Below are 20,420 nucleotides of genomic sequence, written 5' to 3'. Positions count from 1 at the left end.
AAATGGAGTTTGAGGATATTCAGAATTCTGTAGCTGGGAGCTTGACTTGATGTAGAACATAGAATCATACATTTATTATAGCTAATTACCCTTAGAATCTTACACGTCACTAGTTCTCAATCAGAATTGCTATTTGGACTGAGAAAACAAAACCTTGTGACTTGGCGCTGCATACCCATAGCCTCATTTTTTTATTGTTAATATTTTAATAATATTAAAATGAAATGTGGTAATACTTGGCAATATTTTTAGTAAAAATTTGTATTTTATTTGTAAAATGGAAACATTAGGACTTGAATATTCTAAAAGCCAGTGGTTTATATTATTTTTTATTTCAGGATCAGTATTTCAGAATTTTTTTCAACAGGAGGAAATAAGTTATTATATGAAAGCATGTTGCTATGTGTTGGCTAATTGAGTGTATTGATGCCTGGTTGACTAGATACATGCTGTAGTTTCTTTCAATTCTGATACATTGTAGGAGGTTTATAGAAACTTCCACTCAGCCTTCTTTAAATTTGTTTTCATGAGTCCTGTTTACCCTAACTCAGTGGTTCTCATCATTCAGTGTGCATCAGAATCACCTGGAAGACTGGTTATATGGTGGATTTTTCTGCCCTAGCCACAGAGTTTCTGATTAGGTCTGGGGCGCGGCTCGAGCATTTGCATTTCCCAGGTGATGTTGATGCTGATGGTGTGGGGACTTGAAATGTTACAGAGTTTTCAGGGGTTTTTTTCTGGGATAATCAGTTTTAAAAGCATTTATTACTGCAAAATTCACATGCCAGGGAAGGTTCCTGATAATTCTAGACTTGCTATTTGACAGTATGTTTTGGGACTAAAGTAACAAAATCCTGCAAGTCATGCTGTGATGGCAGTAATCCTGTATGTGCAGCAAGAGAACAGACTCTGTTTCTCACAGAATTTACTGGATTTTCCAGGCACAACTTTGTGCCACATGCTTCCAGTTGACTACCTTTAACCATCACAGCCCTGGGAGGAAGAAATCAAATCACCCAAGTCAGCATTTCAAGGGGAAATGCTCACCAGGAATGTGCAGGTCTGGGACCAGACCAAAGGAGTAGGGGCCTTTTTTGGTTTACATTATGTTTTGTTTTGAGAATAATCGTTGTTTTGTAAATGACTAACCAAGTGAATTTTTTATTATTTATTTTAGAATCATAATTTTGTTTTAATTTATTTTTTATTTATTGGCTGCATTGGGTCTTCGTTGCTGCACACAGGCTTTCTGTAGTTTCAGGGAGCATGGACTCTAGGTGCTCGGGCTTCAGTAGTTGCAGCATGTGGGCTCAACTGTTGTGGCTTGCAGGCTCTAGAGCACAAGCTTAGTAGTTGTGGCGCACGGGCTTAGTTGCTCCGCTGCATGTGGGATCTTCCCGGACCAGGGCTTGAACTCACATCCCCTGCATTGGCAGGCGGATTCTTAATCACTGTGCCACCAGGGAAGCCCTGGAATCATACAATTTTAAAGTTGAAAAGGAATCTTACAGGTTGTCTAACTAGTGATGTGTCGAAAAATAATAACCAAGAGGCAGTTCTATGGCAGGCACGGGGCTGGAGCTCTGAGTAAAACTCAGCTGGTTCCTGTCTTCATAGGGTTTATAGACTAAAAACAGTCTTGCTGTTGTTTTGTTTTGCTTTTTGCAACTAAGCAAATTTAGACCCAGTGAGATTAAAATGACTCAGTTAAGGACAAACAGAAGCCCTGGCAACCTTGCTGTTTTGAACCCTAAATCTAGGTCAGTGTTCTTGCCATGATACCAAGGGTGTCCCTAATTGGCCTGATTGTAAAGCTCATCCAGGTGCTTTTTAATAGTATGCATTCCTGAGCCCCATCCCAAACTTCAGGAATCAGAACCTCTAGCGATGAGGCCTGGGAATCCATACTTTGAAACAAGCACCCTCAAGTAGGTCTCATGATCAGGTAAGTTTGAGAAACACTGCCTTTTCATAGTTGTCTTACTTTCATATTAAAAAATCATCAGGCAAGGTAACATTAAAGTGTCTTTCTCTGTTGTCTCCTCTTGTCCTACAGTCTTAAACATGAGTTGAGAGGATCTGGTCTAAAGTGATCTGGTTTAAAACATGTGTTGGCAAATTATGTTGGTAAGTTTTCCAAGTAAAGCAAAAAAATAAAATAAATTCACATATTTATTAAGCAGATACCTCATACTGCTTTTATGGAAGTCTAGTAAAACCTTTGATGAAGTCCTTTTTTTTAATAAATTGGTTTATTTCATCTTGAGCTAATGCCAATTCAATGCTTTTTTTTAAAAGCCTCTTGCACTGAATGATTATTGCAAAAATAAATTTATGTGAATTGTCAAAAACTTATTTTGTGAGTATCTAGTTCTATCACAAAGCTCTTTTGTTTTTTGAACTAAATTCAGTTTAACAAGGAATATAGCCGTACTATCTGATTACATTAAGGAAATTGTCTTGTCAGTGTAATCGGATTTTTTTCTCTTTCTACTTGGCTATCTTTCAATGCTGATGGTGTGTCTTCATGAATCTGTATAGAAATTGTAAGGAAAGCTATTTCGCAGAAGGTTGTTTAAATATAAACTGCTATTTACTGAAGGATTTAAACGAGTCACTCAGTTCTCCTTCACACAAGGATTTACAGGTGGAATGCCATATCTTGTCAATTTGTAGAATACTTTATCTGAGTCTAATTTGTAAGAGAAGGGCTCCATACGGCATCTGACACCATCCTTCTGCACCTCCCCCCTCCCCCCAATACAGGATATCCTGGATCCTTTACAGGCGGGGACCTTGGGATGCTCATGCATAGAGAAATCACTTAAGCTCTCCTTTATACACTTATTGGCTTTCCTGCAAAGTGAACAACGCCAGCTATGATATTTTGTGGCTATCATGGATTGTAGTTCTGTAATGCTTCAGAAATGTAAACACTTATGTGAGCAGGACTGCAGTGTTTGGCCACTCAGGCTATTGGCCGCCCATGTCCAGGAGTGCCTTTCTCTTGGGCTACACTGCCACCAATGCCCCTGGGAACACAGCAAAGTGGCTCTGCTAGCAGGTGCCATTGATGTGTGGATTTCTTGACTGTCGAGTATTTATGGACACTTAGTATGTGCTAGGCATTGAGTGCTTTACATTAGCTTATATCTTGTATAAAATAATTAAAAGAATATCCCTACATCTTGTTTTTTCCCCTTCTACTGTTTCTTTTTCCTTCATTCTCTGTGGTGTCTGTAATGGCAGACTACAGTTTTCAGGTTAGTTTGAACAGTCTCCAAATATATTATCTAGCCAAAGCAGTTTTCATACTTGTTCGTTTTTCATAATCTATATTTTAATCCTAGGTTTGGAATATTCTTTTTCATATTCATAGATTTCCTAAAATTCTGCTTTTTCCATAATTTTTTTTCACTCTGTGGAAGGAATATCCATGCCTAACAAGTAGTTTATCTTGTGTTTATTTTGTGTTTATTTTGTGTTTATAGTGCAGTTTCAGCAGAATTTCCCTCCTCTCTTTCTATGCTTCTTTTAAAATTGGATGATGCTTAGGTCAGATAGAATAAATTCAAAGAGATCAGGAACTGACTTTAGTTGTTTTCCCTTTGATAGTGAATCCAATAGCCCTGAATGCTTAATAGATGCACTACTTAGTGACCATTCATTCATCAAGCATCTCCTACCTGCCAGCTGCTTTACTAGGTGCTGAGATACAAAGGGTAAGAAAAAAAAAATGTTTAAACCTGGGATATATGAAGTAGAAAGAAAACCCAGGCTACTTAAACTGTGTCATTCCTCGTATCCAGGGTCCCTATCTAGCCCGCCTTCCTCTCTCTTTTTTTCAGAGTCATCTTGTGTATGTTTTATTTATCATGTCTAGCCTTTTAACCTGTACTTACCTAAAGAAATAGAAAAAAGTATGTCTGAAACCGCTAGGTGGCATCTGGGGAGAGCTCCAAGAAGCTCCAGTCCTTTATGTCTCAACACAGAAAGAATTCAGTGAGAGGCAAAGTGATAGATAAGAAGTGACTTAGAATAGGACATGTGTGAGGCTTACAAGCAGGTGGGCGAAAATGTGCCTTGCCCCAAGAACTTAGTGAGCTACAGTTTTATAATCAAAGGAAAGGGCGGGGTGGGGGGGAAGATCGCTTTCTTCCTCATTGTTGAGTAGACATCACGCTTCCATCATCAGCTCCTCCTCCAGGTTGGGCAGGGGAGTTTTCTTGTCCCTACATGGGCGAGCCAGGACTGTCATGGCACTATGGAAAAATTATTTTATGCTTTAGTACAAGGATCTTTCACTTTGAATGTCACCTTTCCATTAATTATTGTTTTTTATATGTGCAGAGAGCATGTCCTGGGGTCATTAATTTACTGAGCTCACTGGGCAGGATGTGAGTCTCATGCCACCATTGTTTTATTGTTTTGGGACATGTCTCATGCTTCTGTTGCATGGTTTTGTTGCTCAGCAGTCTGCTTGGTTTTGTGGTTAAGCAAACCTGCTTTCTTGAGTGATCATTAACTTACAGGGGGTTCCCATACCTTTTTCTTTACCTACAATCCCCTAAGGGGATTAACTATTTAATTACCTAATTTGTGCCTTTACTCTGTCCCTATCACATCTACCCCATCTTTCTAGAAGTGGAACTCCCTTGTGGTCTTTGGTATTGAGGTAATGCTTGTCTCACAAAAGGAGTTGTGGATTACCATGCCTTTTTTTCTTCGGTAGAAGGCTTTGTTTCAGATGACTTCGGTTTCCAAACATTCCTTAAATATTTGCTGGAACTTGCCAGTGAAGCCATTTGGGTCTCAGGTTGGCTGGTTGGTTGGTTTTTATAAGAAAGTGTTTAATAATACATGCAATTGTAAAAACAGTTACATTCTACTCTATTCTAGTCTAATGTCAATTTTGGAGAGTTATGTTTTTCTAGGAATTATCCATTTAATCTAAATTTTCAAATTTGTGCACATAAGTTTGTTCACAAAGTAAACTCATTATCATTTTATATTACAAAATATTTCCCCAAATTTTAGTTATAAACTATTCAAAGGATAGTACAAACCAGTATCTCTTCACTAAATTACTTTCCCACTAAAGACAAAATTGGATTTTTTGCTTATAAACAAAATACCCTAACTAACACAGGTATCATGCAGAAAATGGAAAGACACTTGTATTTAGTGGCAGCAATTTTTTTCCACAAACTTCCACGAGAAATGTGTCCCTTCTTTTCCCTAAGTTATACCTGAAGCCTGACTTAAGAGGTCTGAGCCAGAGCTTCTTGTCCTGTTTCTTAACAACACACCTGTAACAAGCATGCTCCCTGTAGCAGGAGCTGAAAAAGTGTTGATACAACCCACAGAATGTTTCCACTGAAACAGAATACAAATGACCTAGCTTTGGGGAGTTACTACAAATCAGCCCCAGAAAGAGGAGAGAGAAAAAGGGGGGAGGAGGGAGAGAGGGAGAGAGGGAAGAGAGGGAGGGAGGGAGTGAGGAACGCTTCTTTTTTGAGCTACTTGAGATTCAGAATCCTCTTGTAGCTTTGAAATTTTCTCTAGTGTACTTGGCATCAGAGTAGCATTAAATTATATGATTTCAGTGATTTTTGTGTATATTCTTGGAAGATGAGGTTCATTTGCATTTTGCAGTGTTTAAGAAACCTCTTTGCCAAAAGCTTTGTGGAAAGTTATATGCGTGGTTTTGGCTCCCTCTGCTGGCCACTTATATGTACTTTAAATTTTAGAAAACAAAACCTAGACACCACAATTGAAATAGATTTGGGTTTTTCTCCCAAAGTTTATTGCAATTTTTCAATTTAATGTTTCCAAATTTATGACAGTCTTTCAAGTTTGGTAAATACATTTTAATTCTGGTGTTTTTTTTTCTTTAAAGTTATAACTGAAAGCAAAGGCTACTTTTAGCAAAAACATCAAGTTTAGAAAACATTTCAGATAAAATGTGTAATTCCCTCCACGTCTCTTTCTCAAGCTGTCTGTGATGAAGGTAGTAGTTAAGCAGACTGATGCTGTTACCTGTTCCCATGGCAATGCCTCCTTTGGTCCAATGAGCTCCTTAGTTGTTCACCACGGCAACCATTTAACATTAAGCCTTTTAAACTTACCACCTCTCAGCAATGTTTCCTCTTAGAAATGAGAGAGGTCACCCACCACAGATAACTTTGATGTGCTGATTATCTCCCCGCCCCAAATCTTCATACAAATCTCTATCCTTTTCTTGCCTCTGTTTCTCTAGGTTCAGTGAAACAAGTTTCCCTCCTGTCAAAGACCAGTCAATTGGAATGACCTCTGAATCCCATTTCCCCTGCATCTTCAGGAGCCCCGCTGTATTAATCGTTGTTATTTGTCCTCTTTCTTTTCTATATCTCTGCATACTTAGTCTTTGTTGGCTTTTCATGATCAGCATACAGACATGCTTATGTCAGCTGAGGTTTTTCAACTGCAAACAGTTCTGGCTAATTTAAGCCAGAAAAGGGCTTACCACATGTAAGGAAATGTGCCAGATCCCACCTGGGAAGAGCAGGTGCCAGGGCAGCTCTGTGGAGCTGGGAGCGATGCACGGTGGACAGCATCCTCAGGACCAATTGTCAGGAGCTTAGCTGAGCTGGGAGAGACAGCAGAGCTGTCAGGTGTCACAGCAGCTGATTAAAGGGCCAAAAAGGAAAGAGTTAAGTCTTTAACCACTTACTGCGATGGTAAAAGCAAGAGGCGAAAACCAAACAAAGCACCAGCATCCCCTTTTCCCCATGGTGGACGGTCAGGTGGATCAGTGCAGTCATAGGGGGCATCTTACTGTCGACAAGCCCTGAACAAAATGCTCCTGCGGTTTTATGGACCCTGGGATGGGGGGGTCAGGAGGCAAGGGTTAGGAGTGGGTGAGTCCTGGGTATTGAGTCAGAGTGGGGAAAGATGTCTTCAGGATTCCTTCCTCTTCCCAATAAGGAGGCCTCAGCAGAGGTCTGCCCAAGGCCTCAGATAAAGAGACCTAGGATTGAAGGCCCTGGGGCTAGGAATGCAAGTGTGCAAAGCACAAGGTCTGAGAGGCCTGAGTCCTTGACTGCAGCACCCCTCAGAGATTGCAGTGCACTGGATGTGCACCAATGAGGGGAAGGACAACCTTCCCATGAGGCGTCCAGGGAGAGCTCTTGTAATCGCCTATGCTCAGGCCTGAAAAGTCTCACGTAGGTTTTTTAACCAGAAGCTGGACTCCTCATCATTGTAGGGGTGAATCAACTCGAACCATTCTTTGTCCTGGTGTTAATCAGTCCCTGGGAAAGTGTTGAACGGTCCTACGGTATGTCAGAACCCTCCCAGATTAGCAGTCTCACCAAGACAGTATAGAGTGGGAGAAGACAATTAGCCCAAATAAAATCAGGGGCTTTTTTTCACCAAAAAAAAAAAAATAGGTGAAAGAGACAGGTCAGCTCAACACGCATGAACTACCCATTCTCAAGTTTCTCCCTTAGAAAAACCAATGCAAAATCTACCATAGAAAGGTCTCTCTTTGAACCTGTGTCTATTGATGCCTCTCCTTTTCCAAACAGTCAAGCTTCAGAATAATATTCAACAAAATATTATTCAACACCCGTGTCCATTTCTCTGTCACTTATTTACTTATTTCTCAACTCACTGTGATCTGCTATCAGCTCTGCTCACCCCCCAACAAACCAGAACTTCCCTTGTCAAGATCCCCAAGGACTGCACTGTGGTTAAAGCCCAAGGACCTTTACATCTTTATTTTGGTTTACCTCCTCTTGGTGTTTGACTCTGCTGGCCATGCTCTGCTTTTTGAAATCATCTCTACTCTTGTTTCTTTCCCCTCCTTCTTCTTTGACTATTTTTTCCCAGTCTCTTTTGTGGTCTTTTTGATATTCTTGCATCACAGTTTCTGTCTTCTTCTTCTCGCACACACTCCTTGTTAGTCAGTCATTCTCCATCTCTCAGCAGGACCGTGGTTAGGAGTGCTAGGTCTTGAGTTAGCACACGGAGTCTACATCCTGGCTCTACCCACCACTCCCTGAGTCACTGTGGGAAAACCACTCAGAGTCTCATTGTGAGTTTCCTTACCTGTGAGAGTGCCAACAGGATTGCTGTGCGATTTAGTGAAACAATGCTTGCAAAGCATTTAAAACGTTGCTGGGCACACAGTAAGCATAGCTTGATGAATGGTGGCTATCGTTGTATATTCAGAGCATCTACCCTGCCCCATGCTCACATCAATCATGGCACCTTTTTTGCTTTGTATTGTCTTTTTTTAGATCTCACATTAGTTTGTAAATTCCTTTTGAGGAGGACTGTGTTTTTTTGGATACCAGATCCCTGGCACAGAGCTTGGCACAAAGATGTTCGATAAATGCACATTGGGTGAAGGTGAGCTACATCATGTATTACATGTTGATGGGAATATGAAAGTAAAGTGGGCATGGTTATGAAAGGCCCTCTGGGTTTCCTAGATGGTAACATAAATGCTTTTCATTAAAATATTTGGCTATCATTTTAATTTTTTCAATCCCACCTGACAAATATCCTGAACTCTTGTTCAAATGAAATTCTAGAGTCTAACAGACAAAAAGTTTTTCTCTCCTTTGTCTTCCCATCATCGTGACCACCTCTACCATCATCATCACCATCATAATTGTCTTCAAGTACCTGATGCTGTTATTGATAATAGTCTTGATCAGTTCGTCCAATAAGAATCCCTGTTGCAACTTAGGTTCCCCAGGAAGTAGGATCGGAGCTGACATTAGCAGGCAGAAAGTTGGTTTAGGAGGGCTCTTGAGTTCAACACCTGGCAAGGGGTGGGAAGGAAGCAAGATTAGATAGAGGGAGACGGTGGGCTGCGATGCCGTCAGACCAAGGACTTAGATGGCCCCAGAAAGCTCTGGAGTTGAAATGGTTCTTTGAGGTTGTCCCAGTCTGAACTCAGGGAGCCACAGTGGTGTACTGGAGCTGGCTCCTCCCAGCTCAGGAGAAGGGTTGCAAGCATCTCTTTCCAAATGTCCATTCATTGGCAAAACATTGGTAGCTTGAAACAGGCCATGGTAGGAGCGTTTACATTATAGAAATTGGAGACAGGCTGCTCTGAGGAGTGGATATGACCTTGAGCTGGGTGGGCTTCTTCAGGTGAGGAAATCCCTGAAGAGGATTGCAGCTTAGAGCTGTCAGCCAGCAACCTTCCCAGCAGATGGGGGAATATATCCTTCCTTCCTGGGGGGGTTGGGCTGAACAGCACAGCACAGCATCCCCAACAGTCCCTGTGATCTAGTGGTGCTGCTATAAGAAACATGGAGATGATGATACTTCTAAGTTTTACATGCGTCATTTTGACAGCAGTATTTCCTTTATAATTCAACGAGTTGCGAACAGTTAATAGGTTTTTAAAAAAAAAAACTTCCTCTTTTAGAACAGTTTTAGAAAACAGAAAAATTGCAAAGACAGTATAAAGGGTTCCCATGTACCCCACATGCAATTTCCCCTATTATTAATATCTTAGATGAATATAGCATATTTGTTACAATTAATGAACCAATACCAACAAATTATTATTAACTAAAAACCATACTTTATTCAGATCGAAAAGGAGAACCTCCTTGACTCCAGATTTAGAACTGAGAATGGGCAGGCATGTGGTTGGACCAATGAGCAAACGGGGTGAAGAGTCAAACAAACCCTATGTTGTTACTTGTGGCTCTAATGAGGCAGATTGGGGCCTCTCTGGCTGTTTGGCTTGTTGGAAGCACTGCTTTGTCTTTAGTAATGCTATGCTGACTGTTCCTGGGGGATAGTAATTATGCCATCTCATCAGTTTGCTACTCTAAGCAAACAGTAAACAGAAAAACCTTTTAAAAATCCCGTGTAAATAAAAGATGGGCAGTTACAATGGAGAGATATATGATTGCATTCTTTTCAAATACAGTTGTATTAATTATTTATTTTGGGCTTTCCCTGAACACAAAAGAACCTTAAGTAAATTTTGATAGTGGTTAATAAATTAATATTATTTACAAATTACCTTGAGAATGATGTTAATATTTGGGTCACCCAAAGTATTTTTGTTGATATGTAACCTCTTTTATTACTTAATACATATAAGAAACTAACTTGAATGCGTAACTAATTCACTTTGTTTTCATTATATTTTGAATAATGACTTTATTGTTTTTATAAAAATAACACATTCTCATTATTGGAAATCCAAACAGTCCAGAGAAGGAAAAGCAGAAGGTAAAAAATTATAGAAAATCTTACCAACCAGAAATAACACCATAAACATTAACCAAGCCAAATTCCAGGAATCTCTATATGGATATTTTTCTAGATCTCAATCTATATGCAGTCTATGAAATCTATATATGGCTATATAGAAATAGTTTTATCAAAGTGGAGAAGAGAAAAAAAGAAACCGAAGAAATTGCTTTTTAAAAAAAAAAGTTTTTCTTTACCAAAGTTATATGTGTTCCTAAAATATTCCTCTAAGACTGGACTCACAAACTCAAACGCCTTTATGAGCAGTGACAATATGATTCATGAAGCAAGCTATAGACTTCAAGTTGCTGGTATTGTTTTCAAAATAAAAATCTCTCTGATTACATTGCCTACGTTATCACTGAGTAGGTCAAAGAAAATGAAGAAGCAAAATAATTCCATATTCAGACCACAGCTCTCTAGATTGTTACCCTTGAAAAGATCAAAAAAAATAAATAAAAAAAGGTTAAGAAGTTACAGTCAATTTATTTTTAAGTGATGTTTCCTTTAAGATAGCATTTATTGGTGCTGTGCCATGGAAGATTAAGAAACCAGTACTCCAAAAGAAAAAAAAAAAAAAAAAAGAAACCAGTACTCATAAAACTTTATTCCACTTATTTTGTGCATCTTAACTTAGTTCTCTTAGTTATATATTAATTTTACATTTTCAAACACTCAAATATTTATATCTAATCTCATAAGCATAGTTTACACTTTAACTGAATCTTGGTTCTAAATGGATTTAACGATCACTACACGCCATAGCACCTCCAGTCCTGTGTTCTTTGTTTTTATTAATCTCTTGGTTGGCTTGTTTTTAACTATCAGTTTTCCCAAAAAGAACCTGTGAAAACTATAACTACAAACATAATCGAGACGATTATGCTCTGATAACTGAACAGCATCATGGCTGGACATAATGCACTTTTCTCAAAACTTTGTAGACATTGCTATGCAGGGGTCTGAGAATTGTTCATTTCTTTCTTCTTGTGAGTGACTTACTTTTCTCACCTGGATGCCTGAAGAATTTCTTCTTTATCCTTGGAGTTTGATGGTTTTACCAGAATTTGTCCCAGCATCATCATTCTATATCAGGTGCTTCCAGAAAACAATTTACTCTTTCGTCACAGCACGGATTCAGTTTTTCCAACATTGTAGGCAAAATGCCCTCTAGTATGTGTTTGTTGTGATTATCTCATAGAAGGGAGATGGATCCCCCACCCCAAATTTGGTTTGCTGCTGAGCCTGATGGCACCACACACACACTCCAAGAAGGTATGAAGAGGTTGATTACTCACATCATGAGGCTTTCTAGGGTGAGCAGGACAAGCTCCCAGCAGGTCCAAAAACAGCTAGAGAGAGCGAGGAAGGGTGACTGGTGTGGGGTTTTATGATGTTTAGGGAGTGGGGCCAGGATGAGGGTTCTCCCACACAGTCGGGGGCTTGCATGGTTGGAAGGTCCTGCCAGTGCCAAAGCAGGGAGCAACGGGGCTTCCTCATCAGTTTGCCCAGATGTGGGGCAGAAGGGAAGAGGGAGTGATGGGGGCTTGAAAGCCATCAGTTGTCACATCAAAAATAAAGTCAGACTCTTTATTCCAGCAGTTGAATGTATTTTTGTGTCTTTTTGTTGTGTTCTTGTCTTGGGGACACAGTTATGCTCAGGTTGGCTTTTCTTTGTTCTCAGTATCTACTTTGTGTTTGTCTCTCTTTCATTTGCATTTGCTAGGAATAGCCCTTTCTTTCTGTCAATAATTCAATTTGCAATTGTGTCTAGTCTCTTTCTTTTCTGTTTCTTAAGTAAGTATTAGGAAGTGGTGTGCTTTTAGTCTTCAGTTTCTTTCTTTGGTTTTGCAATGCCTTTTACATCTAATTTTGTTGTTTCATCAAGTTGTCTTTTACCTCCTGTGCCAACTGAATTTATTTTCGTATTAAATTTTATATTGAGCAATCATGCATGGCATCTTCTTCTGTCTCAGGTTATATTTCATTCTAGGTTGAAATTTTCATCTGTTTCTTGTATGCCGTGTACCTCTCCTTCCTGTGTTTTTCTGTAGCAGGAGTGCAGAGTGGTCCTGCCCTCTCTTCTCATCCTATTTATGTTTAGCACAGACCGTTCTGCCCACACCTCTGTTGTCTCTGATGTAGTGCCCAGTCTCCTTACTTCCTCTGCCTGCTTGCACGACAGCTGTTTTCCATCCAGTTGTCTTAGAATTGCATTCTGTCTCTTCTTCTTCCTCTTCTGTGTCTTCATCTTTGTTTTCCTCCTCCTCCTCCTCTTCTTCTTCCCCTTCTTCCTCTTCTTCTTCTTCCCCTTCTTCTTCTCTTCCTCCTCCTCCTCCTCCTTCTCTTCCTCCTCCTCCTCCTTCTCCTTTTTCTTCTTCTTCTTACAAAGGCTTCAGCGGGGGCAGCTGGGACTCAGCACTTCATGGTGGGTTTACTTTTCCCTGTCTCAGCTCTGAGGTGTACTTAACCATCCTGATTAGGATTCACTCCACTTGGCAGGGTACACCCAGTCGCCGAGGGGCAACAAACCTTCACTAACGGTGGCGCCCCAGAGGCTCTGATTCCTTCTGTCAGCCCTGGTTATTCACATCCCTATTTCAGTCTTTCATTTCCACCTAGTATGGGCGACGGATCGGGGTGCCCCTGGGTTTCAGCCAGTGTTAACACTGAGGTGGGGGTGGGGGTGGAAGAAGGGCTATTTTCTCTGTGGCTCTGATGGAAACTTTTCCACTGGCTTTTTGCCTTAGGATATCTTTTTTTCTTATTTTCTCTTCAGATTTCCAGCTTTGCAGTCCTCATTTGGGAAATTAGGTATAGTTTTGTTTTTTTCTGCATTGTTCTACTTTTCCCCTCCCCCAGGGGCACCAAAAGACTGACTCCTGGAGGTTCCTCCACCCTCCATGGAGTCCTGCATCTGCTTTCAAGACGTATCTTTTCCAAGGATGTCCCATGACTCCCCTGGGGCTGACGACTTACCCACCCCCACTTTTGCTCCTCTTTAAGGTGGGGGGTAGAAAGAATTCTCCTGGCTTTGTGGATGCCTGCTTTTCCTAGCACTGTTCCACCAGTGTGGGGAATCACCTTCAGGATACAGCTTAGCCAAAACAGACATTCTTTTTTTTTCTTGGCAGTTGCATTTTCAAGTGTTCTGTTAAGCTATGCTTCTTCCTTTGTTTGCTGTCAATGGGTAGGTTTTTTCCCCCTGTTACCTATTTGTGGTGTTTACTGTTTTTATTTCTTTTCCTAGTCATTGGGTAAAGGGGAGTCTGCAATTGTGCCTCCACGGACATGTCTATATGGGAAGCATTATCTAATTCTTTCCAAACTGTGTTCACTGGTGAAAATTACTGAAGAAACCACTCAATATTTCACACATCCTATGTGTAAATATCAGTCCTGTTAATGGCATAGGCCTCTGAGAGGTTGAGTGAAGGAAATTAGGTGCAAATTAAAATGGAGGGGTGATAATTTGAGGTGGTTTTCAACTTTAAGTTTGAGAATAGGTTAAAACCAGGATCGGTTCATATATCACAAAGTATATTTTTGTTACATTTTAATAAAAATTTCCCTCCCGTTCCCCTCCCCACCCTCCATTCAGTTAAGGGTGGGTGAACATAAATACTGTTTGTATGGATAAATGTGGCCTGCACCCTTGATACTATTCCTTCTTTTCTTTTTTTTCTAAGCTCCTTGTTTCCTTTCCACATCACAGCCTGGTATGCAAATACTCAGAGACTAGTTTATGTTTATGCTTTCTTGATTCCTAACGTATCTCACATTAAACAGGAACACTCACATAACCATCTCATAAATTAAAATATGCGATTTTAAAACTTCATTCCCCTGAGAATCTGGGGAGACAATGTGGAACAATTACATGTTTACCATCTAGAAGTCTGTTCTTCAGTTACACCCAGCTGATTCACTCACACTTATGAGGAAAGTGCTGACAACAGAGCTAAAAACAAGGCTAGAAAGTGTGACTGATACTGGTGTGGAGACGGGGAGGTGGCAGGAAGGAGGAAAACTGGGCCAATGGCTTCTGCAAGCAAATGTGACAAAGCAGCTGAATGTGACTTTTGTAATTGTTAGTCATCTGGGGATAGGCCGTGAGTGGCAGGCAGTTCTAGTCCTCTGCCCTGGATGTGACTCTAAACTACCTGTGATAGTTCACCTGAGAAACTCAAGGTGAGTTGTAGGACTACAGACTTTCATAGTGTTAAGGTCCTGGGCCAGACACTTAGCTGACCCATTGCCAGAATAATCTGGTTATGTAATAAAATCCTTCACCCTCTCTTCCCTCAATTTGACAGTATCTATCAATAGCTTACGTATAAGGTCATTTCAGCTGGACTGGGTTCCTGGATCTCAGACACTGTTCTGATGGCTGTGTAGGTGTTACCCTTCCTCCAAAGACAATTGTTTACATTTGTGGCTGGAATGTTGAGGAATGGATTTGGGTTGGGTTCCTTGATGTACCCACGGTTTACTTAAATGTTAGAGGAGGCTTCTGGAAAAAATAGGCCCAGATTTAGGTTCTACTTCATTGAGCATTGAAGATATAAATCATGCCTAGTGGGGAGAAGGCAGGTGCAAACTGAGGCTACACTGCAGGATATGGCCATGGGACTCCGGAGAAGGAACCCATCAAAAAGGAGGGGCTCCAGGGACTTCCCTGGCAGTCCAGTGGTTAAGACTTCACCTTCCAATCCAAGGGATGCAGGTTCAATCCCTGGTCGGGGAGCTAAGGTCCTACATGCCTCATGGCCAAAAAAACAAAACATAAAACAGAAGCAATATTGTAACAACTCAATAAAGACTTTAGAAATGGTCCACATCAAAAAAAGAAAAAAAAAACCCAACAAAACAAAACGAAAAACTTAAAAAAAAAAAAAAGGAGGGGCTCCAAATGGGATAAAGGTCACAAGGTCACACCTAATTCTCCGGACACAGGGGAGGGCTGTCACCAACCTCACTCCAACCTGTGCTCTCACGGACTTTGGTAAGACAACTAGGCACGTGTGAATTGAAAAATCTGCATCAATTAAAAGCTGAAGTACTCAGGGCCCAAGCAACTCTTGTGTTGAGATTCCACTCGAGAATAAAACTGCCTTCAAGCTATGTACGTCCCCAGATATGCTCACCCCACTGTGTCCCAGGCTTCAGCCTGTGGCTTGACTTTCTCAATAAAGTGACCCCTGGGAATGCTGAGTTATTCCCATGGTCTTAAAGCCCCTGTCATTTGCTGTCACCCTTGGCAGGCAGGGATTGGGGAGGAGACATCCAGGTGGGTGTGAGCAGGGGTTGAGCCAAGGGCTATTTTTTACAGCTCCAGGACACAGTTCCTACTCTACCTGACTCATGGAAACTCTGGATCTCCCAGTGGCTACCTAGAGGCGCCAGGTGACATACCCCAGGAGTTCAGAGGAGGTGTGAACCATAGGACAAATTTGGACTAAAAAAAGATAGCAGATTGGAAAGAGTTTGCAAAAATCCCCCCTCCCCCCCCACTGCTGTTCTTGGCTGTTGCAAGATACAGTAACTTGAAACAGTCTCTCTGAGAAATAAGCTAGGTTTTGAAGGTGTAACAAGTTGGATAACACCACCTTTTATTTAGTTTCCTCCTCCCTTCCTTCTTTCCTTTCCTTTGCCCTCACTCCTACTTCCCTACAATTACAGCCGCCAGTGAAACACCAGCACGAAACTCAAGTTGTTTCCCAGAGAACCCAGGCTACCAGGAATATAAAAAACAGGGTGAATCTGGCAGAAGTCTGCAATAAAGACAAGGATATGGACAAACTTCAGGGCACTGAGCATGTTTGGTAGCCATAACAGATCAGCGGCAGCAGATCTAGGCTCTGGATCCATCATAAAGATGGGTTGACAAGTTGGCAGTAACGTGTGGTTATGGGATCATGCGTCCAGGAGGGACATTTCCTGATCTCCAGCAGGTGGCAACAGGAAGAGAACTACAAGGACTGTTCCTGGTAGTTTTGGATATGTGTGCCCATACCCCAGCGACTACAGAGACATTTTGGGTGACAGTCTCATTTAGGGGGTAAAATTATTCACTGCATCAAGCCTTTACAGGAAAAAGTAGTAATAAGAAGTGATCACCCCATCAGTGAAAATGAAGAGAAACAGAGCGAGAGGCCTCTGCGTCCACTGGACACTCTTTTGCTAAAATCTCGGAAGTCTGTGCTTTGTTTCCTAAGGGAAGGCAGGGTGATTCTTGCTCATACACGCCAGGCTGTTTAATTCTCACCACAGCCCAGGGGAGCAGACATTCTTCTCACCTCCATTTTGCAGATCAGGAAGAGAAAACTTAGTGAGGTAAAGTGCTTCGTTCCAGGTTACACAGATTCAGGGCTCACACCACACTGATGCTCTTGGCTCAAAATTCCAGCTATAGTTTTGAAGGGAACTGAGGAGGAGGTTTACCTCCTCCTAGAGATTCAAGATAGTTTTACCTGGTTAGTGGCTCTACTTCAGGCAATGAATCAAGACAAAAGGGAAATGATTCAAAAGTTGAGGGAACTGGGACTCTAATAAAATTGTGCCGGGTAAGGTAATCTTTGTTTGTATCAGAGACCTATAATTTATGTAGATTCACATACACTTTTTTCAGATGCTGCATAAATTGGGAAATGTGTGGAGTGTTGTGGAACCAAACGTATTTGTATGTGTTCAACACACTGTATAATCGACTCAATTATCCATGTGGGGATTATTCACTTTTAATTTGCAATCTGGCTTCTCCTTTCAGTTAGGATGTTTCAGGGCTGCTCTAGGAATGCCAACTAATTTAAATAATAATTTAAGTAAAACATAATTAGGTACGAAAATTAAACCCAATCTTTTCTCAGCTCCTGAAGATTCTACAGCTGAAATGTAACTCTAATTCATCCACTATCTTTTCATTCTTCAACAGCTATTTTACTACCAAGGATTTTATTGCTTTCCATAGATTATTGCAATAGTTCCCTATCTGGCTTTCCTGCTTACCTCTCTCCCATCCTATAATCATTCTGCTGACAGTAATCTTCTACAAGTAAGGAAACAAACAAACACAGCTCTCACAAAAACTTCTTTGCTTGAAAACATTTACTGGCTCCCCGTTTCTCACCAGATTCAACATAACATGCCACAACCTATCATTCAAGGCTCCTTCATGACACCCACCCCAGGAAGTCTTCCTGATCCTACCTTGGATGCCTTATCACTGTTCCCATCTCTGAGTCCCCTTAATGCACTACATGTTTTTCTCTAAGGGAGACTAAGGTATTCCTGAACTCGTGTTGTGTCTACTCTCCTGTGAGGTCCTTAATCACAGTCTCTGCTGCATCTTCCCTGCTATGCAGTACCTAGCTCACTGCCCGACCCCAAAGAGGGGCGCCATGAACACTTGCCCATTTAACTGCTGGCAAACCCCAAGCGCAGGAATTTTGGTCTTTTGTATCCCGACAGTCTAGCACAGTGCCTGGCACACAGTAGGCGCTCAAAGAACACTACTGAACGAATAAAAGTACAACGAGCACAGGCTCCGCGTGGGGCTCTGCAGAGCTCCAGGGATGCAGATATAGGAAGCGCTGGTGGCGCACGGCACAGGCTGGAGCTGGCCCTGGCCCTGGGCGCCTTTGAGAAGCGCGTTCCACCGCCCGCCCATCTGCTGCGCAGGCCAGACACCCCGGGCAGGGCTTCAAGTTTTTCTTCCCCCCCAAAAAAAACTATGTGTATATGTACGCACGCCTAAATGTGTATGTTTATATACACACACACTACCTACATAATACATAAAAAACCCACACTGCATATCCAGGTATGTGTATATATAAAATAGGTAAATATGTACTTATACATAAATTAATATGTGTACAGCCTTAACTCCGAACGGCGAGTGTGCTCGGGAGGACGCCCCTCCGCTCCTCCTGGACCGCAGGACCCGAGTGGCGCGGCCGCGGCGCGGCTTGGGCCTTCCGGCTTGCCGTCCGCCGCCGCCGCCATTGGTTGGGCTCCAGACAGCTGACCCTGGCGGCGGCGGCGTAGGGGCCGGCGAGCTTCGAGGATGGCGGCGTCTGCGGCGCTGATCCTGCGGGAGAGCCCCAGGTAGCTCCGGCTGGGCACGGGGGGCAGCCGCTCCCGGGGTGGTGCGGGCGGGACAGGCGCAAGGATGCTCCAGCTTTGTGTCGCCGGGGCGCGGGCGCGGGGCCGGGGCAGAGGGATGGGCACGAGCCTGGGGGCGCCTCCCCCTGCCCGGTGGTTCCCCCGCGGGGGCAGACGGTGGGCCTGGGCGGCGGAGGCCAGGACGGCAGGGTGTGGGCTGTGGCACTGCTCCCCGAGGCGGGACCACGGGTACCCAAGCCACCCGGGAGTGACATTGACATCACGTGGAAAGGTGTTCCGTTTCCGTTTTCAGACCTGACTGTGAGAAAGCCTCCCATTGGTCCTGGGTGGTCCTTAAGCCCTCACACGTGTTGGTTTACCTTTTCCGTCAAGGTAGAGTGGGCCTCAGGCCGGGAGTTTTTTGTCTGGTAACAGTACCTAGCCAGAATTTGGTAACATTGCCTTTGTTTTCATTTTATTTCTTTTCAGTTCATTTATTTATTTAGCTTATTTCTGTTTATGGTAGGTGAGGTCGACTGTCCATGGTGGTGATATAAAGTTATGTTTTAAAATAAAATTATTTAAGTAAAAATGACTTCATTTAATGAAAAATAAATAATAGTGCAGATGTTGTGTAGATGCGGAGAAGTGCGGAAGTTTACAGGCAAATAATTGAGGCTGCAGAATAACTTCTTTGTGCCTGGATTGGACAGGAGTCTTTTTGAAGAAGAGAGCTGTCATTTTGAAGTTTTTCCTTTTTTGATTACTTGAATTCTTGACAGCCAGTTCCTCTTTCTCACAGCAGTGTCCTGGGTTACACACATCAGTAAACCATGTCCAGCCTTGTGCGGTAGAATTGTTCCTATCCCATAGTTTAAGTTGATTATTACAGTTGAAGCAGGGTTTTAAAACAACTGTGTACTTAGTGACCCCAAATGATATTGTATGTAGTATTTATTTTTTTATTCCTTTACCTGCCATGCAGCAGTCTTTTCTTTCTCTTTTTGGTGTAATTGCCACTTCCCTCCTCCCACTCTTTTCAGAGGTCTATTTTGATTTAAGTGGATCCATAAACACCCACTCCTAAATTAATACCATTCCCCACAGAGTGCAAGCTTCCCATAGCAGTTTGCCTTGCCCAGAAGAAAGAGAAAATTTGCCAAATAGACTTTTTCAACAGAAGTACTTTTGGGGGTACCTTTTGGAAATGTCCTGCCTTTTTTGCTAGCCATTATCTTTTTTTCTTTATGAAACTCAGACTTACCTTATAGCAGTCAGAGCTGTTGAAATGAAAACTTACGGACAACTGTATTTACAGCAACTGCAGTACCACTTGGGGGAAACGCGTTTTAAAACTTTGTTTTATGAATTTATTTAGCATGAAAAAAGCAGTGTCGCTGATAAATGAAATAGATATAGGAAGATTTCCACGATTGCTCACCAGAATTCTTCAGAAACTTCACCTGAAGGTTTGTATGTTTGCATTTCTATAGCTTATATTATGTTCTCGTGATTCCACTGCAACTCTAGGTTTCTACTGGAAGAACTTTTTGCAAGGTATTTTTCTCCAGCATGTCCTCAGGAGTACTGGGTCTCTAGAAAATCTGATAATATCCCGTGGTCAAAAGTTTGGGAAATTCTGTCTTCTTTCAAATTAATTTTTTTTAAATCATGGAAGTTTTCAGAGTACATTTTATGGTGGTGTTAACAGTAAATATTTAAGGGTGAATATTGTGTGCAAAATTTTCCAAATGTATTTGACCATGGAACTGTTTTTTCACGGTATTCATCTGTGGAACACACTTTGGGAAAATTCTGATATGATTTAATTCTTCATCTTAAAAATAATTGTGTGGTTTTGCTATCAACCAGTATGTAATCTTTCATTTAATCTTTCTCTTCCACTTTTATTTCAAGAGTGTGGTTCTCTTGGACAGATTGATGTTTAGTAATTCACTGTTTGGTCACCAATCTTAGTTAACTTCTTTATCAGGTTTTAATTCTATTCAGCATGTGTGTGAGTGCCCACTAGCTGCTCTGCCTGG

The 20,420-nt window shown here is 41.7% G+C and overlaps 1 protein-coding gene across 3 annotated transcripts in view; it reads left to right on the top strand.

Annotated features, from left to right (window-relative positions):
- The first annotated feature begins 18,243 nt into the window (after window positions 1-18,243).
- Window positions 18,244-20,420, top strand: part of COMMD10 (COMM domain containing 10) — a 180,383-nt gene continuing 178,206 nt past the window's right edge. Inside the window, exons 1-2 of one of the 3 annotated variants that reach the window (XM_057736993.1) lie at window positions 18,244-18,378; window positions 19,754-19,844. In XM_057736993.1, the coding sequence (XP_057592976.1) occupies window positions 18,338-18,378; window positions 19,754-19,844 (132 nt within the window). In that variant the 5' untranslated portion in view covers window positions 18,244-18,337. Of the gene's footprint in view, window positions 18,379-18,752; window positions 18,828-19,753; window positions 19,845-20,420 lie in introns of those variants that run through there. The other 2 variants (XM_057736987.1, XM_057736990.1) reach the window with 2 other exon arrangements.

This window comes from Hippopotamus amphibius, chromosome 1 (assembly GCF_030028045.1).
Source record: "Hippopotamus amphibius kiboko isolate mHipAmp2 chromosome 1, mHipAmp2.hap2, whole genome shotgun sequence".
NCBI classification, from domain to species: Eukaryota; Metazoa; Chordata; class Mammalia; order Artiodactyla; family Hippopotamidae; genus Hippopotamus; species Hippopotamus amphibius.
Note: the sequence above shows the minus strand (reverse complement) of the source record. Positions and strands in the feature narration are given on the sequence as shown.